Genomic DNA, 23978 nt, shown 5'->3' with positions numbered 1-23978 from the left:
AAATAGATTCAATATTTATTTTGCAGTCCTTGTTGCCTATGTACATATGATATAGACATATCTATAATTATTGAACATTATAAAGGTCTAACTAATTATGAATAATTTTACTTTGCCATCAAGTTAATATCTTTACAAAGCCTCTGCTATGCATGTAGTTATGACTAGTCTCTGCTAGTCATAGTTGAAAAAATATTCCCAAACGTATCTATTCTTCATTGTTTTGCATCAGGTTTGAGGGTGTATCTCTCAGATCCTGTTTAACTGCTGTCTTACAGACAGTGGCGCTGTGGTAACTGTGAAAGCAATGTGGATGAGTGAGAATGATTAGTGCATCAGCTTAGAGACCCTGTTTGTGGGGGTCAGGTGCAATGTGCATATCTTTGCTAATTTTCCTTACCACCCCCTACTATTATCTGTTTTCTCATCTTCCTGAAAAATGGTATAAGTAGCATTCATCTCTCTGGCCTCAGGACTGGAATGAATCAATGAACACATCGAGAATGTCTTCATTCTCACTCCCAATTCCAAGAAGCCATGTTCTTTGGATCCCACAAGTTTTTTTCACTACTCCTGGCACACAGTAAGGGCCTTGAGAATGAATTCTTTTCTCAATTCCCAGCTGTTTCTCCAGGCTATGCATCTAAATTCTATCTATGCAAAACTTGGAATTATAACTGGGAGATTGTGAAGAATGATATTTCTGCCGTAAGGTATTGTATATAAAATGTAGGTGGCGATTTGCTAATAAGAAGTACTAGTGCTTTAAACTTAAGTTATCCCTAGTTAAGTTTCTTCTGGGGAAATGATAACTTTAGAAGAGGAGAAAGGTTTGTTTCATCTGATTAGAAAAAAATGTGTGTGGAAGTTCCAGCTGCTGGTTGCATTGTAAGTGATGTGCTGGGCATCTTACCTTTAGTTTCCATGTGGAACAAAGAGCACAGCCTGGCAAAAGGTCCGTGGTGCTTGAGTTGGCAGGTGGGCAACCATCAGCTTGGTGGGTGCTTAGAGTCAGAGCAGCAGCTTGGTGTCTGACCAGGTCAAGGGACAGGCAAATCTTTGATCTCACTCCTAGACATTTGGGTCAGCTTCCTGGGCCTGCTGACCACGCCAGTGGGGATCCAGCCATGGGTTGGTAAAATGAGCCTAAAAGAGGGCCACTGTAACCCAGAATGCCAGATTGGCCCTGATGACTGGGGATTAAAGCCTCATGTCAAAGCTGGAACCCATGGCTGGAGCCACGGCTGCAGCTTCCATCTGCTCCTTGGCAGCCTCCCTGTGTCTCAGGAGGTGGGAGGCACTGGCACATTGTCCCGGAGGACTCTGAGCAGGAAGCTGCTTTTATGAGTGTACAGTGGTCATCCTGGGGCACCAAACAGAGCCCTGTGTTGGAATGAGGGGTCCTTAGGCAGTGTAGGGACTGGAGCCATGGGAAGAGCTGGCCTGAATCCAGCTGGGTCTCTGTCAGATGTCCCTGGAGGACTTGAGGCGTGGAGTTCAGTGGTGGCTTTTCCCCCCGATGTGGTGAGGCTGCATCTTCCTCAGCTGGCTGCTGAGTTCACGTGGGCACTGGGTTTTGTGTTTGTTTTGTTTTGCTATTTTAACAACATTCCCTTCCCTACTTGAGGGCTATGCAAGGCCTAGGTTTGATCTCAAGTGATGTCTCAATGGAGGGAAAGTGCCCAGTTTCATCCATGTTGGTATCAAAGATGGCTCCGCAGAGGAGATCACGTTTGAGCTGAATCCGTGACAGGTAGGAGCTTATCAAATGTGAGCCAGGGAGACAGGACAGCATTGAAGGGGCATAGGCCACTGCTTCACCAAGCGAGGAGCTTGGCGGGGTGGGCTCAGGGGGTTGGCATGGCTGAAAAGGACGGGGCATTATTTTCATCTGTTGACTCTGGGCACACCCGCAGTGTTGGGTGAAGTCTGATCAGTGATCAGGGCCCAACACTGGCAAGTGGCCCAGTGGCCAGCAGGTGTTCTGAGACCGTGAGGCAAGAAGGTTTTACTGGAAGGTGGGTTCATAGGTTGGGATTGTGGCTGCCTCAGGCCTAGGACGCCTGCCTGCAGGAGATAGGAACATAAACCAGGAGAAGGCAGGGTTCTTTTATGTGACCTGGATCCCGGGTAGGGGTTCTGGAACCTGCTTATCAGATGAGAAACTCTGACTTCTAAGTATCCAGGACCTGTGACTAGCTCGAGGGCTTTTGCCCAGGCAGGACTAGCAGGGCACCTGGCTGGCATTTGAGGGACTGACACAGCTTTGCCACTTGCTGTCACCAGCCTCACTTCCTCTGGGAATTGAGACAGGCCCAAACCGGGATGGAAGAGCATAGGAGCTCAGCATGGGTGCTGGTGAAGGCAGATGTAGGCGCTAGGAGGGGAGGCCTGATTGGCGATCCTAGTTCTAAGCACCAACTCCCACTTTTTAGAAGTAAACAAATCTCCAGACACAATCATGCATCACTAAATGACAGGGAAGCATTCTAAGAAATGCATCCTTAGGTGATTTTATCATTATGTGAACACCATAAAGTGGGCTTACACAAACCTAGATGGTATAGCCTATTTATTACACACCTAGGTTATATGGTATAGCCTATTACACAGCTAGGTTATATGGTATAGCCTATTGCTCCCAAGCTGCAAACCTGTACAGCATATTACTGTCCTGAAAACTGTAGGCAGTTATAACACACGGTATTTTTGTATCTAAACATAGAAAAGATACGTAAAAATGTGGCATTGTAATCTATGGGACCACGTCATATACGTAGTCCCTTTTTGACCCAGTTATGGGGCACATGACTGAAGTTGAATCAGGATTTCTAAATATTTAATGACAATATAACTGACAATCAAATGTTTTACAAAGCTACAAAACCTTTGAGAAAATAGCATGCCGGCCTGTGTGCATGCCTTTGGGCAGTATTCTGTGGCATGGATTCAGTGAAATTTCAGCTCCAGTGGCAGTAAGAAGTGTTTTGTTTCCAGGCCAGTGATCTCTGCCCCATTTGCCAAGGTGTGCGCCTTCATGCAGAAAGCTGCTGGACGAGGCTGATTCAGGGCCTGCTGCCTAAGGACCTGGAGCCTTTTTGACGTTGCAGTTGGACATTTATCTTTGGTCCTGCTGTATTCTAGGGCCCTCTCTGGGGATATGACATAGGGCATGCTCTGGCCTTCTTTTAAATCCCCAAATGGAAATGATGCTTTTTACTCCCTCCCTGGTGTATGCCTAGGTGAGGAGTGGATGCCACGTTGTGCTGCTTCGTGAGGACAGACCTCGCTATCTGACCCTCTTGCTCCTTGCTGACTATCCTGATCTCTACAGGGGATGGTGCTCCCCTCCTCTGGGGCAGGGTGTTCTGGCTCTCCATCACATAATCCACACCACCTGGGCTTGAGGGCTTATGCTCTGAGTCCTTCTGGCCAAAGGGTTCTGACATGCAATAAACCATGTCTCTTGCAACTGAAGGTCTTGGCTTTTAAAACTCAGAATCCTGTTCTCATTCTGCTTGCTATGTATATATCCCCCTTGAGACAAAAATGCTACATACTGAATGGGGCAATTGGTAGGAGATAGAAGGAAATGAGACCCACGGCGATGACAGCAACAGCAAAGAACAACACTGGTTATCGTAGGAAAAAAAAAAAAAAAAAAAAAAAAAACCTAATTGTGCCAACAGCAACAATAACAAAAATAACTCATCTCAAAAACAGGCCTTTATATTACTTCAAGATTGATTTTAACTTCTAAGGCTACATTGCAAACCAGGTCAGCGTTTTGTCTCAGGCTACTCTGAAGTTTTTCAAAGTTTCCTTTCTTTTAAAATTTTTCTTGGCCAAGTACACAACCACACACACTCAGCCCTCACTCCCAGGCAGGCTGACTGTGGTCTAGTGCCTCAGAAAGAGACATGGTCAAACTCAGATTGAGCTTTTGCTTCTCATAATAGCCAGTCCACTCAGTGGAGATTTCAGTTTTTAGCGTTTGCGTTGTATAGACAAAGGGGGCATCTGTGAGGGTTGCTCATGTTCTATACCTTAGAAGTGGTGTTTGTACCATGGACATGGGGCACACAACTCAACTGGGGTCTCCCTGCCCCTGGGAAAGCAGGAACTCAGCTTGATACGACCCATTTTCATGTCCCCCATTTCCATAGTCTTTCTAGTGGGTATCCCCACTTTCCTGTTTTGCTTCTGATGGCTGGGTCTGCATATGCTGTTCCCACTTTGCCCTGGGTCAACACGGATCAAAAATCACTCCATTGGTGGTAACCAGGAGATAAATCACCATGCCCTGTGTGGGTGACCGTGGAGGGTTCCATTAGCCACGTACAGCTTTCCTGGGAATGGCTGGTATGCTTGATTTGGATGGCTCCAGAAGGCAGAGTTTGAGCCCATGGCTGGAAAGTACAGAGAGGCAAATGGAAGCTTGGTTTCTAACAGAGCATCATGATGCTGGATAATGGGCGGAATGACATGGAGGAGATTGGAATCACCATGGACTCGCAGTCAGGAGCCCTCAGTGGAAGAGGATCTTGTGCTCACAAGACAGACCTGCCCATGGCACGTTGTCTAACGCCTGTGAGTCTCAGTTTCTTGTTAGTACAAAGGGTCAGTAATTTGAGTAGGTGTATTTTAGCACTGCTGTAAAAGTTCGGTGAGGGAATATTCATAGAGTCCCTGGCCCACGGCCCTGCTTGGATGCCACTCTGTTTCTCCTCCTTCGTTCCTTTCCCCTTTCCTATTCCAGTGTCTTCGTAACTGGAAACACTGGGAGTGTTCCATGTGAGGCTGGGTGGTGACTTGACAGGGTTATAGACAAGGGATTCACCTACACGGTGAGGGGATGAGCAACAACTCAGCAGCAAGTTTTTATTTGTTTAATTTTTAAAGAGATGAAAAACGTTTCTTCAAAAAAAAAAAGTTTATTGAGAAACCCAATATGCAGACCACGAATTAAACAGTGGCTCTGGCTGGACAGGAGAGGGAACGTCATAGCCCTATGGCCCGTCCTGTGCATTTGCACCTAAGACAACTCACTAAACACCCAGCGCGCCTGTGTCCACACTCTGAAAACCACTGGACTGGATCATTTTTTAAACATTCCTAAAACACTTAGGTGTCTTTGCAGAAAGTTTAGGGGAAGAAAAGTATGACCCTATAGGGCTGGGCACACTGGCTCAGTCCTGTAATCCCAGCACTTTGGGAGGTCGAGGCGGGCAGATCACCTGAGGTCAGGAGTTCGAGACTAGCCTAGCCAACATGGTGAAACCCCATCTCTATAAAAAATACATAAATTAGCCAGTCATGGTGGGCGGGTGCCCGTAATCCCAGCTACTCAGGAGGCTGAGGCAGGAGAATTGCCTGAACTTGGGAGACAGAGGTTGTAGTGAGCTGAGATTGTGCCACTGCACTCCAGCCTGGGCAACAGAGCAAGACTCCATTTCAAAAAAAAATATATATATATATATATATGACCCTGTAGGATAAACATGACAGCAGGCATGACGCTGATTGTGGACTTGTGTTTCAGGTGTCTCCATGCGAGAGGTGTCGCTGTGAAGCCAACGGTGAGGTGCTGTGCACGGTGTCAGCGTGTCCCCAGACGGAGTGTGTGGACCCTGTGTACGAGCCTGATCAGTGCTGTCCCATCTGCAAAAACGGTATGTGAGATGCCCGTTGGTGATGGGGTGCACCTTCCACCCTGACACACAACCCATGTGCTGTTTCATGGTAGACGGGACACACATATGGATATGTGAGTTTCAACCTATGTATCTATACACATGCATTAACACGTGTGTAATCTTTCGGCCACAGTGGTTCTGTAGTAAGGCCTTCTCTTTCTTACTGGCATCGGCACCATGTTTTATGGATGTTAAGAAGTTCTTTGGGGAGAAATTCAATTTCCACCTTTGAGGAGAGTCACTTATTTTAATTTAACTTTGTTTGTTCTTACAAAGCTATTTCTATCTTTCCAAGACAAATTAAACACACTGGTTGGGCTCATTTACTTTTCATTACTAAGTGAATTAAACTTGGAACATAATTGAATATTTTTCATAAGCAAATTAGGCAGGAAGAGAGTCCCTTCCTATTCCCAGTGAGAGCCCCTGGTAGATCCGAAGCCTTGCCTGCTTCATGAAAATGAAGTGGCAGGATGTCCTTGATCCTAATTTGTCAAGGGAGAATGTTTCCTCATCCTGACAAACGATGATTAGTCTGTACCTGAAGTACTGAGGGCATTACACTTTAAGATGGGTTTTGACGAGAGTGCATTCCCAGGATGGCTGGGCCTGAGAGTTATGGCTGGAGGGCAGTTTGACAAGAGGCTGAGCAGAGCTTGGGAAACAGCGGACGGAGGGGACACAGCCAGAGTCTACAAGGATCTGAGTGACCTTGCTGACAGGAGCCACTGGGCTTTCTGGATGTCACCTGGGCATGCTGTGGGGACCCCTGGTTGAGAGCACTCAGGGCTAACTTGTGATGCTGTTGGCCATTCAAGTGGGTTGCTGGACCGAGGCTTGATAGCTGTGTGGCGTGGGTTTGGTAAGTGGCAGGCATGTGTCAGAGGATGGTGACACAGGGGTGGTCATGGTACTCAGACAATTCCCAGAGTCCAATTCATCACAGTCAAAATTCTGTGGGCCGTGAGGTTCCATGGGTACCTTCGACCACGTACCTGTGCATATCCAAATTTTACTACAACACATTGTAAAACTCTTGAGGTAAATAATTGGAAGAGGGAATGATGTTGCTGTTGAAGGATAGCCCTGAAAGAACAAGATGACTGTGTTAGGAATGTCATAATCATTGTAGCATAGTACATCCAGTCCTCCAAAGGCAAGTGGACAGTGTTAAAACAAAGATGTCACAGAGTGTACTTTATATGGGGTTGGCTGGTCTCTTGTGCATGTTAATTATGAAGAAATCCTGAGGTAGGATTCCATTTGGAACAAGTGGGCCTTTGAACATGGAGAGTATGTGTGTGTGTGTTTTTTTAATGATGTTGAGACACCAGCTGTGAGATGGAGGGAAATCAATACAGTTTACTCTGCTAGTATTAATTTCCACTAATTAACACTAATAAAGGGGGAAGAAGACTCAGATTGAGGAAGGAGAGGCAGATGCAGAGTCTGGCAGAGTCTCAGGGTGTGGCTTTCAGCACATGCACTGAGGAGCCCGCGTGAGCACCTCTGGTCTGCTGGGAGATCTGAGGGCTGGCGCTCAGGCCATGTGCCCTGCATCTCAGGGGTATTGGACAACAACTCTCACTGCGTCAGGGGGTTTAGTGAGTGGCTTAAATATGTGTTGTTCAAATATTTGGCATCTTAACTATCCAAGATGTTCCATGTTTTTCCTGTAAATTTTGATTGTAAACTAAGTCTTGGCATTAGATAGCCAGGGAATCCTACCTTGGGTGTTACCAATAGGTAAGAAGACAGGATTTCAACCCCTGGATTGTTTGTTTTCCAGCTTTTAGAGAAATTTCAAACCTACAGAAAAGTTGAAATAACTGTCCAGTGAAGAATTGTATACCTTTAGCTACACCTATTCCTAACACGTTGCCATATTTGCTTTGTCTCTTTTTTGGCCCTCTATCTTTGGTCCGCTCTTGCCCCATCTCTGTATATACATAACCCAACACCGTCAATATATTTACTTATTTGTTCTTTCCCATAAGACACACAGCACAAACTCTATTGAGACTACCACCAATGTGAAACCTACTGAATAGCATTCAAGATTTTTTTAGAGTTTTTCTTTTGCCCTTAGGATTTATCCTTCTTAGAGCATATAGTCAGAGAACTACACTGGACAGTTATTTGAATGAATACTTAAAAGTGTGCAGATATGTTAAACTTACAGAGATGTAATTTATTTCCATGTTCAGTTTTTTCATGTAAGATATAATTATATGTTTGAGTAAAAAAATATAGAAAAAGTGAACACTTTATAAATATTATATACTCAGAGATTCACAGTTTGTTTTCATATTGCATTGATGGTTTTGTGAGATGGTTGTTGTCCTGATGGTAAACTTCTAAATGTTGACCCTTTACCTCTATATTTTGAGAGGCAGTATGGGATGGAATAAGGCAAGATTTTGTGGTGGCCCACTAGAGATTTTTAGAAGGGAGATGAATATGTTTTTTAAAGCTAGATTTATATTACAGAAAGACTTCTATTATAAGGCTTGATCCAGTTATATCAAAACATCAACAACTTATTTTGGGGAGTTTAACTGGAAATAAATTTAAATGTGTCTAATCACGCACATACAATTACATTTCTTTTATTCACTAGATAGAGCTTGGCTTTCAGCTGTCTCTAGTTATAGGGTATTCTGACCTTGACAGGGAAAACGGGGTTTGAAATTCTTAGTAAAAGAGAACTGCTTGAAAAATGAAAACAGCTTCTATGAAAAACAAATGCTCTATAATAATTGACTGAGATTAATGAATAATTTACAGTAGTCCAATCCTGCCTCCCCGCATAAACAATGTTCTTGTAAAAAGATTATATGTTTGATGCATCACAGATTAAGGGACATCAGAAATGAATGCTTTATATGAAATTAAAAGCTTGAATAGACTTATCTTGGATGAAATATGAAGGTTTTAACTCTTGATCTCCGTAGACTGGCCTTTACTCCTCACTCTGGCGTGTCTTGACCTGTAGCATTAAATAGCTCTTTCTCCGACAGAAGGAAAATTACAGTTCAGTTGCCAGCTGCCAAAGTCACTTGCATCAAAGGAGCAGAAGATGGAAACCAAGAATGTCTTGAATATAAATAAATGATCACAAATCACATGTACTTTAATATATTCACTTTGTTGACTTGTGCAGATCAATCTCCCAGTGTTTTTCTTTTGATAAAATGGATGTTGCATGGCATTATTTGTTTTTAAATTCCCCCTACCCCACAATGATACAAACAGTGAGTATTATTTGACTTTCAAGAATTCAGCTTTTCTCTGGCGATAGGTGCACAGCACCGATTCCGATCAAACCCCTTAGTTTTAGACATGCTTGTCTGCATCAAGTAGGCACTAGGCTCCCATTAGCGATCAGAAGACCTCCATTCTGCAGGTATACATGTTGTCTTACTTTATGGATCCAAAGAAGAAAAATGATAAAAGTAAGAAATTGGTATTGAAATATGAGGACTTTGTCAGAATTAGCTGTGTTTCTCAAAGGTGGAATATAGTATCCAGGGGAGGATATGACTTATGCCAAAAGCACAAAGCCACTGGATATAAAGGTTGTATATCTCCCTGAAGTATTACTGCCACCTGATGATTATTATTTGCAGCTTTATTTTCACACAAAAAGTAAATGTCTATTTTTTTGGAGGAAAGTGAAAAACTTTTATGACACTTTAAAGATAAACACTGAGACGTCAAATTATTAAATATAATTTCATGGGAAAATATGTAAGAAGCACCGACTGAGAATTAGGCAAAGTTTTGTTTGTTTTCCTGTGTATTTCATAGAGTAGGATAAGATGGTAGTAAATTTCATGCAGTGAGTTAGACAAAAAGGAATGGTGTGTGTGTGTGTGTGTGTGTGTGTTTGTGTGTGTGTGTGTGTGGTCATATCAAGATCCTCTCACAAACAAAAGCCTGCTTCTATATGGTCTCACCATTGAACCTTCCAACATTTTTACCAAAGAAATAATACAAATTTTATGGAAACGCTCTGTGATTATTTACAGATTACATGATTGTGCCCATAAAAAATAAAGGAATTTACAAATATCAAAATGAAGAGTTGATTTTAACAAGGATGTTTAGCAAGATCAGTGTTTGAAAATCAGCTGTATTTCTATATACCGGAAACAAATAGAAGCGAATTAAAAACTAGAGTTTCAAATAACATCATACAAATCAAATACTTGGAAGTAAATCTAACAAAATTGTGAAAAGTCTCCATACTTAAAAAACATGAATCTTTATTGAGAGAAATTAAAGAATACCTAAGTAAAAGGAGAGATATATCATGTTCATGATTGAAAGACTCAATAACATAAAGATGTGAGTCTGCTTCAAAGTAATCTATTGATTCAGTACAAAATTCTAGCCAAAAATCCGATGGTTTTCTTTAGCAATTATCAAACTGTTTCTAAAATCCAAATGGTATACAAAAGCCAAAGGTTGGCCTGAGAGAGATCCAAGAGGAACAACAAAGCTGAAAAATGTACAAATATTAAGACTTACTCAAAGAGATAGTAATTAGCCCGTTGTGGTTTGGTCCCAAAGAAAGACTGACAAATGGAACAGAATAGAGTCAGAAAAGGCCTGTGCATGTAAGACCACCAGCTGTGTGACTAAGCTGACATCACAGGACAGTGGGAAAGGAGTAATCTTTCCAGTGAATGGTGCTAGACCAACTGAATAGCAGTATGGAGATAAAAGAGATTATGATTGCTACCTCACATTCGACAAAAAATCATTTCCAAACAGATTGCAGATTTAAATATGAAGGCTAAAACAATAATGCTTTTAGAGGAAAACGTAGAACAGTTTTGTCACTGAGTATGCAAAGGTTAAAAGAACACTAAAAGCACTAAACATAAGGAAATAATTTACAAATTGAACTTTTTAAAATTCAGAATCTTTGTTCACCAAACACTATTAAACAAGCACAATATAGCCCACATGTTTTGAGAAAGTATTTGCAGTATGTATAATTAACTGATATCTATTTAAATAATTCCAACACATCCAAATAAAGCAGAGAGATACAAAAGGGAGAAAAGTATAAGGAGAGATTCCCAACTTTCTTTGTATATCAATACCATTTTCCCAATCCCTCTGATCAGCAAGATGAGTTTTCTTACTGGGTTTTAAGTAATGGGCTGCCTTTGTTATTTCTGTAACATTGCGTTTCCATGACAGGTCCTGTTCTTGCTGCATATATGAGAGAAAAAATAAAAAATAGAAAAAAAGAATTTCCTGTTCTGCTGGAATTAAATTAGTGTTAACTTGACATAGATTGTGATCACTTAAGATGCATTTTGTTGTTCCTAGAACAATCACTAAGAAAATCAATAAAGGCATTAAACATGACACAAGAAAGAATTGTATATCTAATTTTAAAAGGCAGTCAAGGAGAAACAGGAACAACTGTCAGGAAACTGATAGAAGACAAGTAAAATTATATACATATATGTACTTAATAACAGAGCCCCAAAATACATGAAGTAAAAATTGATAGAATTCAAAGGAGAAATATAAACTTAAGTAATTGTAGTTGCAAATTCTGATAAACCATTCAATAATTCATAGAAAATCTAGACAGAAAATGAACAATAATGTAGAAGACTTGAATGATACTATATAGTGAACTTGATCTGACATATATGTACAATATACCACCCATCCACTGAAGAATACTCATTTTTGCCAAGTGCAGGTGGACACTCTATAGTTGATCATACGCTAAGACATAAAACAAGTCTCAATACATTTAAAGGACTTCATCATATAAAGTTTCTTTTTTGAACACCACAGAATTTGAAAGGATTAAATTAGAATCAACAACAGAAGGAAATCTGGGAAATTGGAGATTATTTGGAAATTAGACAGCACATTTTAAATAACCCAAGGGCCAATGAAGAAATTTCAGAGATTTTAGAAAATACTTTGAACTGATTTAATAATGAAAACAGAACGCACTATAAATTATTGGATGATTCTAAAGCAGTATTTAGAAGGAAATGTATAGATATGAAGACCTATCTCAGAAAAGAAGAAAGGTCTCAAATCAGCAATATAACCCTCTACTTTAAGGAACTAATAACTGATCAGCAAATTTTACTAAAAGCATGCAGAAGGAACTCAAAAATATAAGCATAAATCAATTAAACAGAAAATAGTAAAGCTTAGGAAACAAGTAAATAAAACCAGGTTCGTTTTTGAAAGCTGGTTCTTAACAGTATTGATAAAATTGACAAAACTTTCACTAAACTAACCAAGAAAAAATTAGAGAAGACACAAGTCAGGAATGAAAGAGGGGCATCACTACTAACCCTACAAAAATGAAAATGATTACAAGGCAATACTATGAACGACTCTTTGCCAACAAATTAAAATAGTTGAAAGAAATGGACAGATTCCTAGGAAAATGCAAATTACCAAAACTGACTCAGTTCATTTCTGAATTGCCCTAAAACAAATAAAATACAAATTAATAATTAAAAGCTTCCCACAAATAAAAGCCCAAGCCTACATACCTTTACTGGTAAATTCTTTCAAATATTCAAAGAAAGAAATAATACCAATCTTTTACAAACTTAACCAGGAAATAGAAGCAAAGGAAACACTTTCCTGTTTAGTTTCTGCATTTGTTGTGACCACAACACTGAACATAGACAAAAACACCACACAAAAGAGAAAGCTAGAGACAAATTTATTTCATGAACATAAATGGAAATCTCCTTAACCAAATGAGTTAATATCAGCAATCTGAATCCAGCACCATATAAAGAATTATACACTTTAACCAAATGCAGTTGATTTCAGTTGTGCAAGGTTTGGTTTACTGTCTGAAAAATCAATTAACATAATACATTAATAATGCAAATGATAACAAAAACCTCATATGATCTCAATAGATGCAGAGGAGGTATCTGAAAAATCCAACACTAATTCATGATTGAAGCTCTCAACAAACTAGGCATAAACGGGAACTTTCTCAATCTGATAAAGAGCAACTATGAATAACTCACAGCTAACAACTATTATGAATACTCTCTCAGTACTCCTAAAATCTAGGAGAAGATAAGGATATCCATATTGACCACTTTCATCCATCAATGTAGTGGAGGCCCTATATACAGAGAGAAAGAGAAGACAGGAGAAAAAAGAGGAAGGAAAAGGAAATAAAGAAGTAAAACTGCCTTTATTAGAAGAAGTTATGCTCCTGTATGTGAAAATACCAAGAATTACACATACACATGCACACACACACACACACACACACACACGCACACACACACATATACATGCATACACACATGCACATGCACATACACACAACTATGGGGGCTAATAAAGATTAATACCAGATATATATACAAAAATACACATTTTTGTAGTATACAATGGATAATACAAATGAAATTAAGAAAATAATTTCATTTAGAATAGCTTCAAAAAGAATACTTAGAAACACGTCACAATCCAAGATTTGTACACTAAAAGCTGCAAAATATTGCTGAAAGAAATCAAAAGACATATAAATAAATGGAGAGACATTTCATGAGTAGAAGACTTAATGTTGTCAAGATGATAGTTCTTCCCAAAGTAAAATATAAATTCAGTACAATTCCCACACAAACCCCAGCATATTTTGTAGAAATTGACAGTCTGCAGTCTGATCCTAAAATTCATGTAGAATGTAAAGGATAGCCAAAAGAAAATTTTAAAAGAACAAAGTTGGAAAATTTTTACTATCCCACTTTGTAACTTTTTAGAAAATCACAATAATCAAGATACCATAGTATTGGTGCAAAGATAGACGATGGAAAAGAATTGACAGTCCCAAAAGAAATCCAGTATGCAAATCTTCACATATTTATTTTCAACCAATGTTGTAAGATATCTCAATGGGGAAAGAATAACCTTTTCAACAAATGGTGCAGGGACAATTATATATTCACATGCAAAATAAAATTTAGACCCTTATTTTATACCATATACACATTAACTCAAAATGAACCATAGACCTAAATGTGACAGTTTAAACTATGTAACTTTTAGATTAAAAAGATAGGAGAACATCTTTATGACTATAGGTTGTGTGAATATTTCTTAAAATTAATGTCAAAATCATAATCCACAAAAGAAAAAACTAATAAATCGAATGTCATCAAAATGAAAAACTTTTGCATCTCAAAACACACAACAAATAAAATGAAAATACAAGCCACAAACTTTGAGAAAACATTTGTAAATCATGTATCTGATAAAAGACTTGTATCGAGGATATATAAACAACTCACACAACTTGAAAAGAAGACAACCTATTTAACAACAGGCAAAAGATTGAACAGACAATTCAGCAAAAGAGACAAACAAATGACAAATAACCAATTAAGATGATGCTCAACCTCAGCCTGGCTGTGTCCTCACCCAGATCTCATCTTGAATTGTATTTCCTGTAATGCCCACATGTTGTGGGAGGGAAATGGTGGAGGTGATTGAATCATGGGGGTTAATGCTGTTCTTTTGATCTGGTGGTTTTATAAGGGGCTTTCTCCCCGCTTCACTCTGCACTTTTCCTTGCTGCCTTCATGTGAAGAAAGACATGTTTGTTTCCCCTTAACCTTGATTGTAAGTTTCCTGAGACCTTACAATCACGCAGAACTGTGAGTCAATTAAACCTCTTTCCTTTACAAATAATCCAGTCTTAGGTTATTTAGCAGCATGAGAACAGTCTAATGCAATACTACTATACCCCATTAGAATGTTTGTAATAAAAAGGACAGAAAGTACCAGATGTTGGCAAAGATGTGGCGAAAATGGAAAAATATTGTTGGCAGAAATGTCAACTGGTGCACCTACTTTGGGAAACAGTTTGGCAGTTGCTTAAAAAGTTAAAGAAAACTTACCATACATCCCAGTTATTCCTTCCTAGGATTATATCCCAGCAAATTGAGAACATATTTCCACACAAAAATATGTATGCAAATGTTCCTAGCAGATTATTATTATTCCTAGAATTATTATTAATGGCCAAAGAGTGGAAATAATGCAAATGTTCGTTAACCAGTGAATGGATAAACAAATGTAGTATATTCATGTACTGAATACTATTTATCAGTAAAAAGGAATGAACTAATGATACATACAACGTGGATGAACCTCAAATACAGAAGCTGTTGCAAAAGATTACATATTTTATGCTTCTATTTCTTTGAAATATTTTGTGAAGGCAAATTTACATAGGAAGAAAATTGATCAGTGGTAGCCGAGAGCTATAATCAGAGTGGGAATTAGTTGCAAATCATCGTGAGGGAATCTATTGAGGTGATGGTATGTTTATTAATTGAGTTGTCAGGTGGATACACAATTCATTAAATTTACTAAATATCATTCAATTATACACTTACACTGGGTGAGTTTTCTGGTATGTGAAATATTCCTGAATAAACTTAAAATTATTGACCCTCTTAACAAAGATAGGCAAAGTGAAATTTTTGTAATTTCCTTTGACTCACTCCCAAGGCTAATCTTGATACACATCCTTTATCTTTCCTCAGAGACTGACTTTTCTAATTCTGGTCTGATGTCTTTAATAGCTTTATGAAATCGTCCTTCTTAAGCCTACTGAAGCTGAGACCCTTATAAGTATATATTATTTGCCAGTGTTAAAATAGAAACTTCAGACAAATTAAACTTGAGTTTATTTGAGCAAAGGATTCATGAGTCAGGCAACATTAAGAAGCAGAAGAGGTTCAGAAAGTTCCACCCAGCAGTGTGAGCAGTGAGCTTCTATAGGCTGAACACAGAAGCAAAGTGGAGAAGTCACCATATTTGGGTGTGGTGTGATGAGGCATTTCCCTTATTTGGGCATAGTCTGATCAGTTGGCTGCCTGTAATTGCTTGAAGCTCAGCTGATTCTGATTGGCTGAAGCCAGCAATTGTTATAAAAATATACTCCTAAATTATGTTTTGATTTGTTAGGTAGAAAGTCAAAGTAAGGAGGCTGCTTCAAGCTAATAACCTCCTTCTTATTTAATACCTGTAAGAGGTAAGAAGTTGTAAAGAAAAATAGGCAAAGAAACACAAGTCTATAGCTGGTTGTAGATTTTTTGTACTCTTGGTTCCTTGTGCGTAATGTGGAAGTCCAACTCCCCACACTTCCCTCTCTCCTGTTACTATTTTCTTGCCATGGAGATACCCTCTTTCTCCTTCAAGCAGTGCTCTTCTCCATGTCATTCTAGGCTCTTCCTCTTTATGGATTCAGCTTCCCAGAAGATGGGGCTGAACACTGAAAATGCAGGGAGAATGAAAGCCAGTGCCTGCCTCCTGCTCTCCTGCAGGCACTGCACACTGCTAAAACTGCAGAGCCCGCGATGCAACACTCACGTGCTTTTTAGGACCTGTGATTGCCAAAGTATTGTGTGTAGCAGAACCACTTCGAAGGCTTGATGAAACACACTTTGGGGACCCATGCCTAGAGTGCCTGGTCCAGAGGTCTGGGCTGGGGCCTGAGAATTTGCATTTTAACAAACCCTGTGTGCTTCTGTTGCTGCTGGTCTTCTGTTGCTGTGTGCTTCTGCTGCTGCTGTGAGAGCCACTGCTTTCGGGCACTCGTTTGTTCATATTATTCTTGGATATTTCCTGCCAGTCAAATTTACTGAGAGAACACAGTGCTTATAAGGCTTTAAACATGAAATGAGATAAATTTGAGACTTCGAATGGATTTCAAATGCCTTAATTAATTTATGTTTGGTGTATTCTACAGATTGTAGGGTTTATGGAAATATATTAACATGCAATAATACTTTAAAATGGGAAAATATCAGGGCAGAGAAAACAGGACTGTTGAATGGCAAATTAAGTCGGAAAGGTTTTATACAGAAATACACTCTCTATCGTCATATACAGCTAGTTAGTACAGGTTGGCATAAAATTAGATTATAGGCTTGCTAGCAGCCAAAGCAAAAAAGAGAACCATAGGAAACATTAGCTACAATATTTATCAGAAACACACAATTCTGTTTTTCTTGGTACTGAAGCCTGGAGGAAATGACTCGCTGGTGAATTGTTTCTGTACAAATAAACACACAAATACATTTTAAAACATTTAAAAGCTTCATTCAGTTCCTCCTGTTGGCATTTCCCAATAAAAGTCAAGAACTCTACTCCAAAGTGCTAATGTACTTATTTTACACATGTCTTCTGTTTTACTTGCATTTTGATTTTGTGGGAATATTGATTCAGATGACAACCCGTTAATCTGCAAAAAACCCAACGGGTATGAATTATTTATTCTTATTAGAGAAGAACCTCAGTATCCCAGCCTCTGTAATAAGTATTTTCACGCTCTTCTTCATCACTTCCTTAACAAATACTAACTATGTGTTTGCTGTTGCTATTTCAGGCTTTAGTGCTCAGTATCAGCAGAAAAGAGTTCAGATGGTTCTCCGATATTTTCATTTCTGACAAACTAGATAAGGAGGATGAATAGATAGCATTTGATCTCTTACATATAGGAATTTAATTTGTTTTTATCTCTTCCTGAGATCTTTGAATTAGCACCTCCTCTTTGTAAATCTGAGAACAATTTAAAATGGTCCCTTTGCTTGCAAGCACTGGGGCAGAATCGTATTTTTAAGATAAATAAATAAAGTTACAGACAGACTGCCCCAAAGTGTTGCTACCAGTTTATTAGGCTGAAGTACTTTTCAGAATTAAGTGCACTTCTAAACTGATGGTCAGAAAGTGTGTGCTGGTGGTTTTATTTGTATGCTTCCTCAAGACAAACTGCCTTTGGGAATGGATTTCAGATAAAGCCAGGGACTCAGATCAAAAACTGGTGTCCACTAGGCCTGGCCATTACCAGTTACACTGTGCCCCTTGAACTTGTTGAGGACCAGCCCTGGAGTCACTTCCCCATCTCTGCCTCTCTTTAACTGTCACTGAGTCTGTATAAATGTGTGTCCAGAGATCCTTGTGGGAACTTTCTCTGGCTTGCTTCCTAATGGAGATTGATTTCACTCGTGGCTATTCTCAGAAGCCACAGTCCTAATCCCATTGTATTCTTATGCCATTGATACTGAGTGTAGGAATTGTGTAGACACCATGTTTTTTTGGACCCTTTGTTTTTCAGATTGTTGGAGAAAAGTGTGTTCTGTGTATGTGCATGCATATTTATATATATTGTAGCATATATATGTTACTCTTATAAAACACTGAGGCACTTATTGTTTATTTCACTGCATGTATAAAGATGAGTCAAGCTATGATGCCTGCCTTTAATGATCTCACAGTCTAGAGGTGAGGTAGCCTTGTAAATAACTTGTGTTTTCTGTTTTACTTGAATTATGACAAAAGTAGTGAGGGAAAGAGGGGGAAGAAGTGAGTAATACTGCAGTAAACATCACAATGTATATGGCCTCTATTTGCCTTTGAATTCTTACATTAGGAGAAACTCCCAGGAGTGAGATTATTAGGCTGACAGCTTAGGATATTTTATGACTCTGATACATATCACCATGTTGTTTTATAAAAGGTTGTGTAAATTTATAAAGCCTCTGATTTTATTATAACCTGGCTAACCTTTTGTTAATTTAAACTATAGAAAAATGATGCCTCATTATTTCAATATTGAGCACATAAACCTTACAATATTTTAGATGGTAATTTTTCCACAATGTATTATACTTCTCTACCTTATTGGCAAAATAATTTTGAACGTAATTTAAGTGGTTCTTAATAACTGAAGACCCTTGATGTGAAAACCAATGATCAGGCTGCCTTGTAATACGACGGAGTATTATACAGTAAAACTTTGGTCAAGTAACTTGATTTCTCTGTATCCTTTTGGGTACCTATAACTTGGAAATATTTAATGTAGCTACATCAGTGGATGCTTTGTGTCAATTAAATACCAGGATGAATTTCAAAGTCCTTCATTAATTTATTCAACAGATATATTGACTCATCCTTTGCTGTATGTCACAGAAGAGAAAATGGCTAATAGGAAAGCTTCCAGAACCATAGATTATGTGAAGGAAACAGGTGATTTCCATTGAATTTATGAAGGACACAGTATTGAGTAAGGAGAATGCCTGCTGCAGAGTGGGAGTGGGTCATGGAATGGGAGAAGAAGAGAAGGAGTGTATGGATTGTGGGCACAGCATATGTCCAGAGGGTGGGAGTGAACCATATTTATGCACTGGATTTGTTGCCTAAGCCTGGAATTGGAGGGAGAGTTGGGAAGTGTGAGGCAGGGATGTGAGAATGGATGCTGACTAGATTAGGAATGACCTTGATGCTTCATTAGAGAAGTTATTAATAGATTTAATTCTGAGGCCATGAGAAGCCAAAGAAGGGATTATAGGATGGAAATGGTGCAAATACATTTGACTTCTTGAAAGTCATTCTGGTTGAGAGTGTCTGAAAAGAGGCTATTGCAGTGATCCAGAGAAGGGCAATAGTTTGGACATGGGCAGTGAGCACAAGGAGACACGGTGCCCTAAGGAGATACATCAAAGGTCAAGTCAACCGCACTTTGTGGTTGACTGTACAAGGTAGGGGGAGATCAAAAGTTGAAGAATGGGGCTTCACTTCTGATTTGGGTAATGACAAAGACTATGGGTTGATCCAAGAGGCAGGAAGAATGGGAGGAAGAGCACATCACAGGCACTGATGGATGCTTTTTTGTTCAGTGTTGTGAACTGTCAAGTTAGACTGAATTCCTTGAAGAAATAGTACAAAAAGCCTTGGCTTTGGAGCTAGACTGGCACATTCTAGCTTTATCCCTATCACCTTGTCTAATGTGCTTCCCCACTTCAGTTTCTTCACTTGCAAAACTGGGACAATCTTCCATTCATTCCTTGTGGGCTTCATATGAGGATCAAGTAAATCAAGAGCCCACTGTTGAATCCAGACACTCACGACTGCTTTCTCCCTGCCATTGGCCCCCTGGGACTCCATCCCAAGTTGAGTTTCTTAAAAGTAATATCCACCTCCAATCAACCTCTAAGACTTGTTGCTTGAACACTATGGCAGTTTGTCCGGTCTCAGGCAGTGGCCCCAAGCTGCAGAAGAGGTTAAATTTCCGGCTGTATTTCACAGGCAAGGCCCTCTGTCCTCTAGAAGATTATCCATTCACACTCCTTCACCATTATTCATCTGTTAAAAGCTGCTTGGTCATTAATACAGTGCTCTAAAATATCTCCAGCCTGTGTCTTCAGCAAAAGGGAAATCAATTGTCACAATATACAATACAGCTATTCATCCTAAGGCAGATATCTTTACCACATCCACAGCATGATCAATGGCGCCATTACCAGAGGTAACTTGAACTGCATCCAAAACACTTACATGGAACACATTCTGGTAGAAATGATCTGTCAGTGGAGACAGTGTGAAGACAAATAACCCTGTGGATGACTTGCCCAATCTGTCTTCATCTCCAGGAGAATAAGCCAATGAATATTCTTAGCAAGGATTTTCAGTGGGTGCTTCCAGGGAATGTAAAATACCCTCTTTGTTTATCAGAAGACACATTCTGCTCTTACACTAACAGCAAAACCCAAACCTTTTATTTGTCTTTCAGGAAGATAAACTTCAGGTATAAAAGAGTCCATTACCCCAGGAGGTATCCATAAACCTCCAATTCTGAAAATTGCATCTCATCTTTTCTAAAACAAATGCCTTCACTTAAGAGCAGTTACAATTTGCCAATCCTGACAGCTGCAAACTGAATTTATCTTTAATCACACATTCACTGAGTGTCTTTTGAAAGCACATCAGCCATCATTGAGTAAAGCATTATCATATGGGGGGGAAAACATTGCCAATTCATTAATAAGGAAAACAGAAATTTTTCAGACAATAAGAATTAAATGCCTCTGAAAAGAGTATCTGAATTTTAGCCTATGCTATAACTTGATTCTTATAATACTGGTTAAAAATACCAGTTATTTGAATGTATTTTGTCACCTTATGAGCAGGCTACGGTAGGTACAAAAGTACACATTAGACTTTACCTCAAGGAGAGCCACCAAATGCTGAGCATGTCCACATCTAGGTAATCTTGGGAGGGAATGGCTAAAAGTGGATGGCAATTGAGAGAAGGCAGATTAGGAAGTGATACAAAGAAAAATTTTCTAATCATTAGAATTCCTATTACTTAAGTATTCAGGGGATGGGGAGCCAAATTCACAGAGAAATATTTCCCAAATTGGACTAGTTTATTTGAAGAGCCCTTCAACGCTAAAAATCTATTATTCTTTGACACTAATGCATAAATGTTTCAGACATCGTTACTCAGTGATCCATTTTGGGTGCACAGAAAGAACAGTTGTTTTTTTCTCCAGTTAACTCACAAATTTTCTTGTTTTTCCCCATCTTATGCCAGTAAATCATCTGGTAAGTGAATGAGATAAGCACTTAAAACATTCATCCTTTATTCCTTGAAGACCTTCGAGAGAAGGTGCTGATCACCTTTCCCCAAAGCGGAGCAGAGCAACATCCAATCCGCATAGGGGCTCTGCAGGACCCTGAGACAGAGTAGACCCTGCAGCAAGGGAGCTGGATCTGGCTAGACCTGCTGCCAGGGCCACCTGTGATGCATGCACCTCACTTTCCTCATCAGTGAAAGGAGATTGAAAGCAAATTGAAGATAAAAAAATATATATATATATCTTCATATATATATATATAAATTCATGTATATATGTAAATTCATATATATATACGAATTTGCCTTTAAAATAAAATATTATGTAAAGGAAGTCAACAGCCTCAGCAAATAAATTGAATGTGATTAACATTTATGAAAAGTGTCACACATGTCCCAAAACCCAAACTTCACTTATCTCCTAATAACTCAATTTTTGAAGCCCTCTCACTAGCCCCTTGGGAAGACAGACACCTTGGCATCCAACAGCTTCCTCGTTGGTCTGCAGTTCCCTCTGTCATGGCTGCATTCAGCCCTTCCTGCTGTATTGAACCTACACAAAACTGTCAATACATCTGTTCACCTGTTTTCGCTCTCTTGCTACTCCATCCAGAATGCCTTAAAACCCTTCTCGAACAAACAGAACTCTACAGGAGTTCAAGGGTGGAGGCAGATGTCTACTTCCTGCTTCACAAGGTCTCAACTTTGTGTTCACAGAAAGCGTTGTGTGTGCCCCTGCTGTGGTGCTCACAGTCTCGGGTGACATGACTCCTTGGCCACCTTCATGAACTTGCTCATTTCACACTGCGTTCTCCATGACCAAGTTCTCTGAAACATGAGGGACATGCAGCCAAAACACGGGCCACGCTGTGCAGCCTAAAATGTAAAATACTGCATGATGTTCTTTATATTGTAGGGGAAAAATAACATAGGTTTGTAGTGTGGAGACCTGTTACAAAAGGCAAGTTAAAAGAAACCAAGAAGTTTATTCCCGTTTATATTTCATACTTACATGGGAGATACCCAGAGAATGAGTAGTTCTCAAAGAGGTGGCTTTGAATTCTAGCTGATAACAGGGAACAGTGAATTTTTAGAGAAGTATGGAGACAGAAGCAAAAGACTTTGATTATCTAAGGGGTCCAGTGGGGGAGGGCAAATAACTGGCAGCTAGAGACTAGTTTGTGATGCTTGTTAGTGTGGGCTCCTCTGGTACCATCTCAGGTCCAGGAGGGTCTCTGTTCTCCCTGGTAGAAGGGGGCAGGTAGGGTACCTTTAGTCTTTGTAACACCATGTCCATATAAATAGAGGGAGGGCAGAGGCCTTTCCTGCATCTGCTGCTTCTTAATCATCTTCAGCTCAACAGTCCTCCCTATTTGGGGAGGTGTATTTTGGTCTCTCACATTATATTTCTATGGTTTTAATCCTTTCTAAATAAAGTGAGATTAGAAACACCAAGCTCCCTGTCATTACTTTGAGAGAGATTGACCCTCACAATCTCCCTGAAGCTCTTGAAGAGATTGATGATGATTTTTTACCTCTTGTAAATATTAGGTAGGTGCCATTGCTTTTAACATCTCAGGAACGCTCTACTCCACAGCTACTCTGTAGCTCTGAGCCCATCTGGAGTGCTGGAAACATCTCACAGGCAACCGCTCCACACTCCAGGCACCATGAACGATGATTACATTGGCAGCCCGCAGTCATTATTGAAAATACAGCATCAGAATAATGAAGATGCTAAGACTCTCCCCTCTGGCTCCCATGAGTAATGAAAGCCTGAAGGAAGGGCTCATTCATTAAGATTTTATAAGCAGAGGAGAATAAATGGATATTTGTTTTAAAGAAATTCATTCCTGTCCAATATTCTAATTTTGAGGAACTTTGTAGGGAATACAAATTTATTTTTAAAAAGGATTAAAATGAAGTTCAGTTACTGCAAGTGAGTCTTTGAACTAAATACTCTTGAAATGTTTCATTAGTAACATTTTGTTCAAAAATTCTAATCGAACTGACAAGAATTTGACTTTTGTTTCACTGTCTAAAGAATGTAAATATGGTGGTTGCACATACCAGGAATGCAGAGAGTAAAGTGTACCTCACTTATATTGACTCTTCCCCATCATTTATCCTTGCAATGCCTTGCGATCCCTAATTAAACACAAAAATCTACCACCTGAAACTTATCAAAAAGATGAACACTGACAGTCATCCCCCATAGGTGCAGCCCAAGTACAGGCTGAGGAAGGCTGGCAGGAGGAGAGTTCTGCGCAGTGATGAGCGTGGTCAGATAAGAGCTGTCCTTCAGCCTGCACCACCTATGGAACCACAGCCTGGAGATGAGCTGCCCAGCCCTCCCCACCCAGGATGCTGAATGAAGGGCTTGTTTTCGTGTTAGCCAATATTATCACAACGAAAGTAACTCACTCTATGAACTTTTCCATTTTGCAACTAGTCCTTTCACTAGCAATGAGGAAGGAAGCAGGGAGGGAAAGAGGACTTTAGCCAATTTTTAATATTGATTTTTGCTTTTGCAAGGATATTGATGAGTGTTTAATTTGCAGTTTGCCCACTCATTGTTGGAGGCTGCAGTGAGCTCACTGGCAAGATACAAACAAACTGGAAAACATAAATTTGCGGAAGAAACATCAGCTTCTAGTTCAAAAGTAAATAGTTACAGTAATAAGAGGATCTCAAGACAATGATGTAACACACTTGGCAGTGGAAGGAATGTTTACTTGTCACTCTCTGAACCATGAATGCTCATTGACAGCAGATGAGAATTTTACCCTAGATTAACATCACTCATTTTCAACTGCAATTTTCTA

The 23978-nt window shown here is 39.6% G+C and overlaps 1 protein-coding gene across 1 annotated transcript in view; it reads left to right on the top strand.

The window, feature by feature from the left end:
• VWC2 (von Willebrand factor C domain containing 2) overlaps positions 1 to 23978 on the top strand; it is a gene marked incomplete at its 5' end in the record, with an annotated part of 151342 nt that overhangs the window by 20968 nt on the left and 106396 nt on the right. The window contains one exon of the mRNA XM_012002126.1: positions 5543 to 5672. Within this exon, the coding sequence (XP_011857516.1) occupies positions 5543 to 5672 (130 nt within the window). The remainder of the gene's footprint in view (positions 1 to 5542; positions 5673 to 23978) is intronic.

This window comes from Mandrillus leucophaeus, unplaced genomic scaffold, assembly GCF_000951045.1.
Source record: "Mandrillus leucophaeus isolate KB7577 unplaced genomic scaffold, Mleu.le_1.0 Scaffold678, whole genome shotgun sequence".
Lineage (NCBI taxonomy): Eukaryota > Metazoa > Chordata > Mammalia > Primates > Cercopithecidae > Mandrillus > Mandrillus leucophaeus.
The sequence above is the reverse complement of the archived record's forward strand: the minus strand, read 5'-3'. Positions and strand labels throughout refer to the sequence as shown.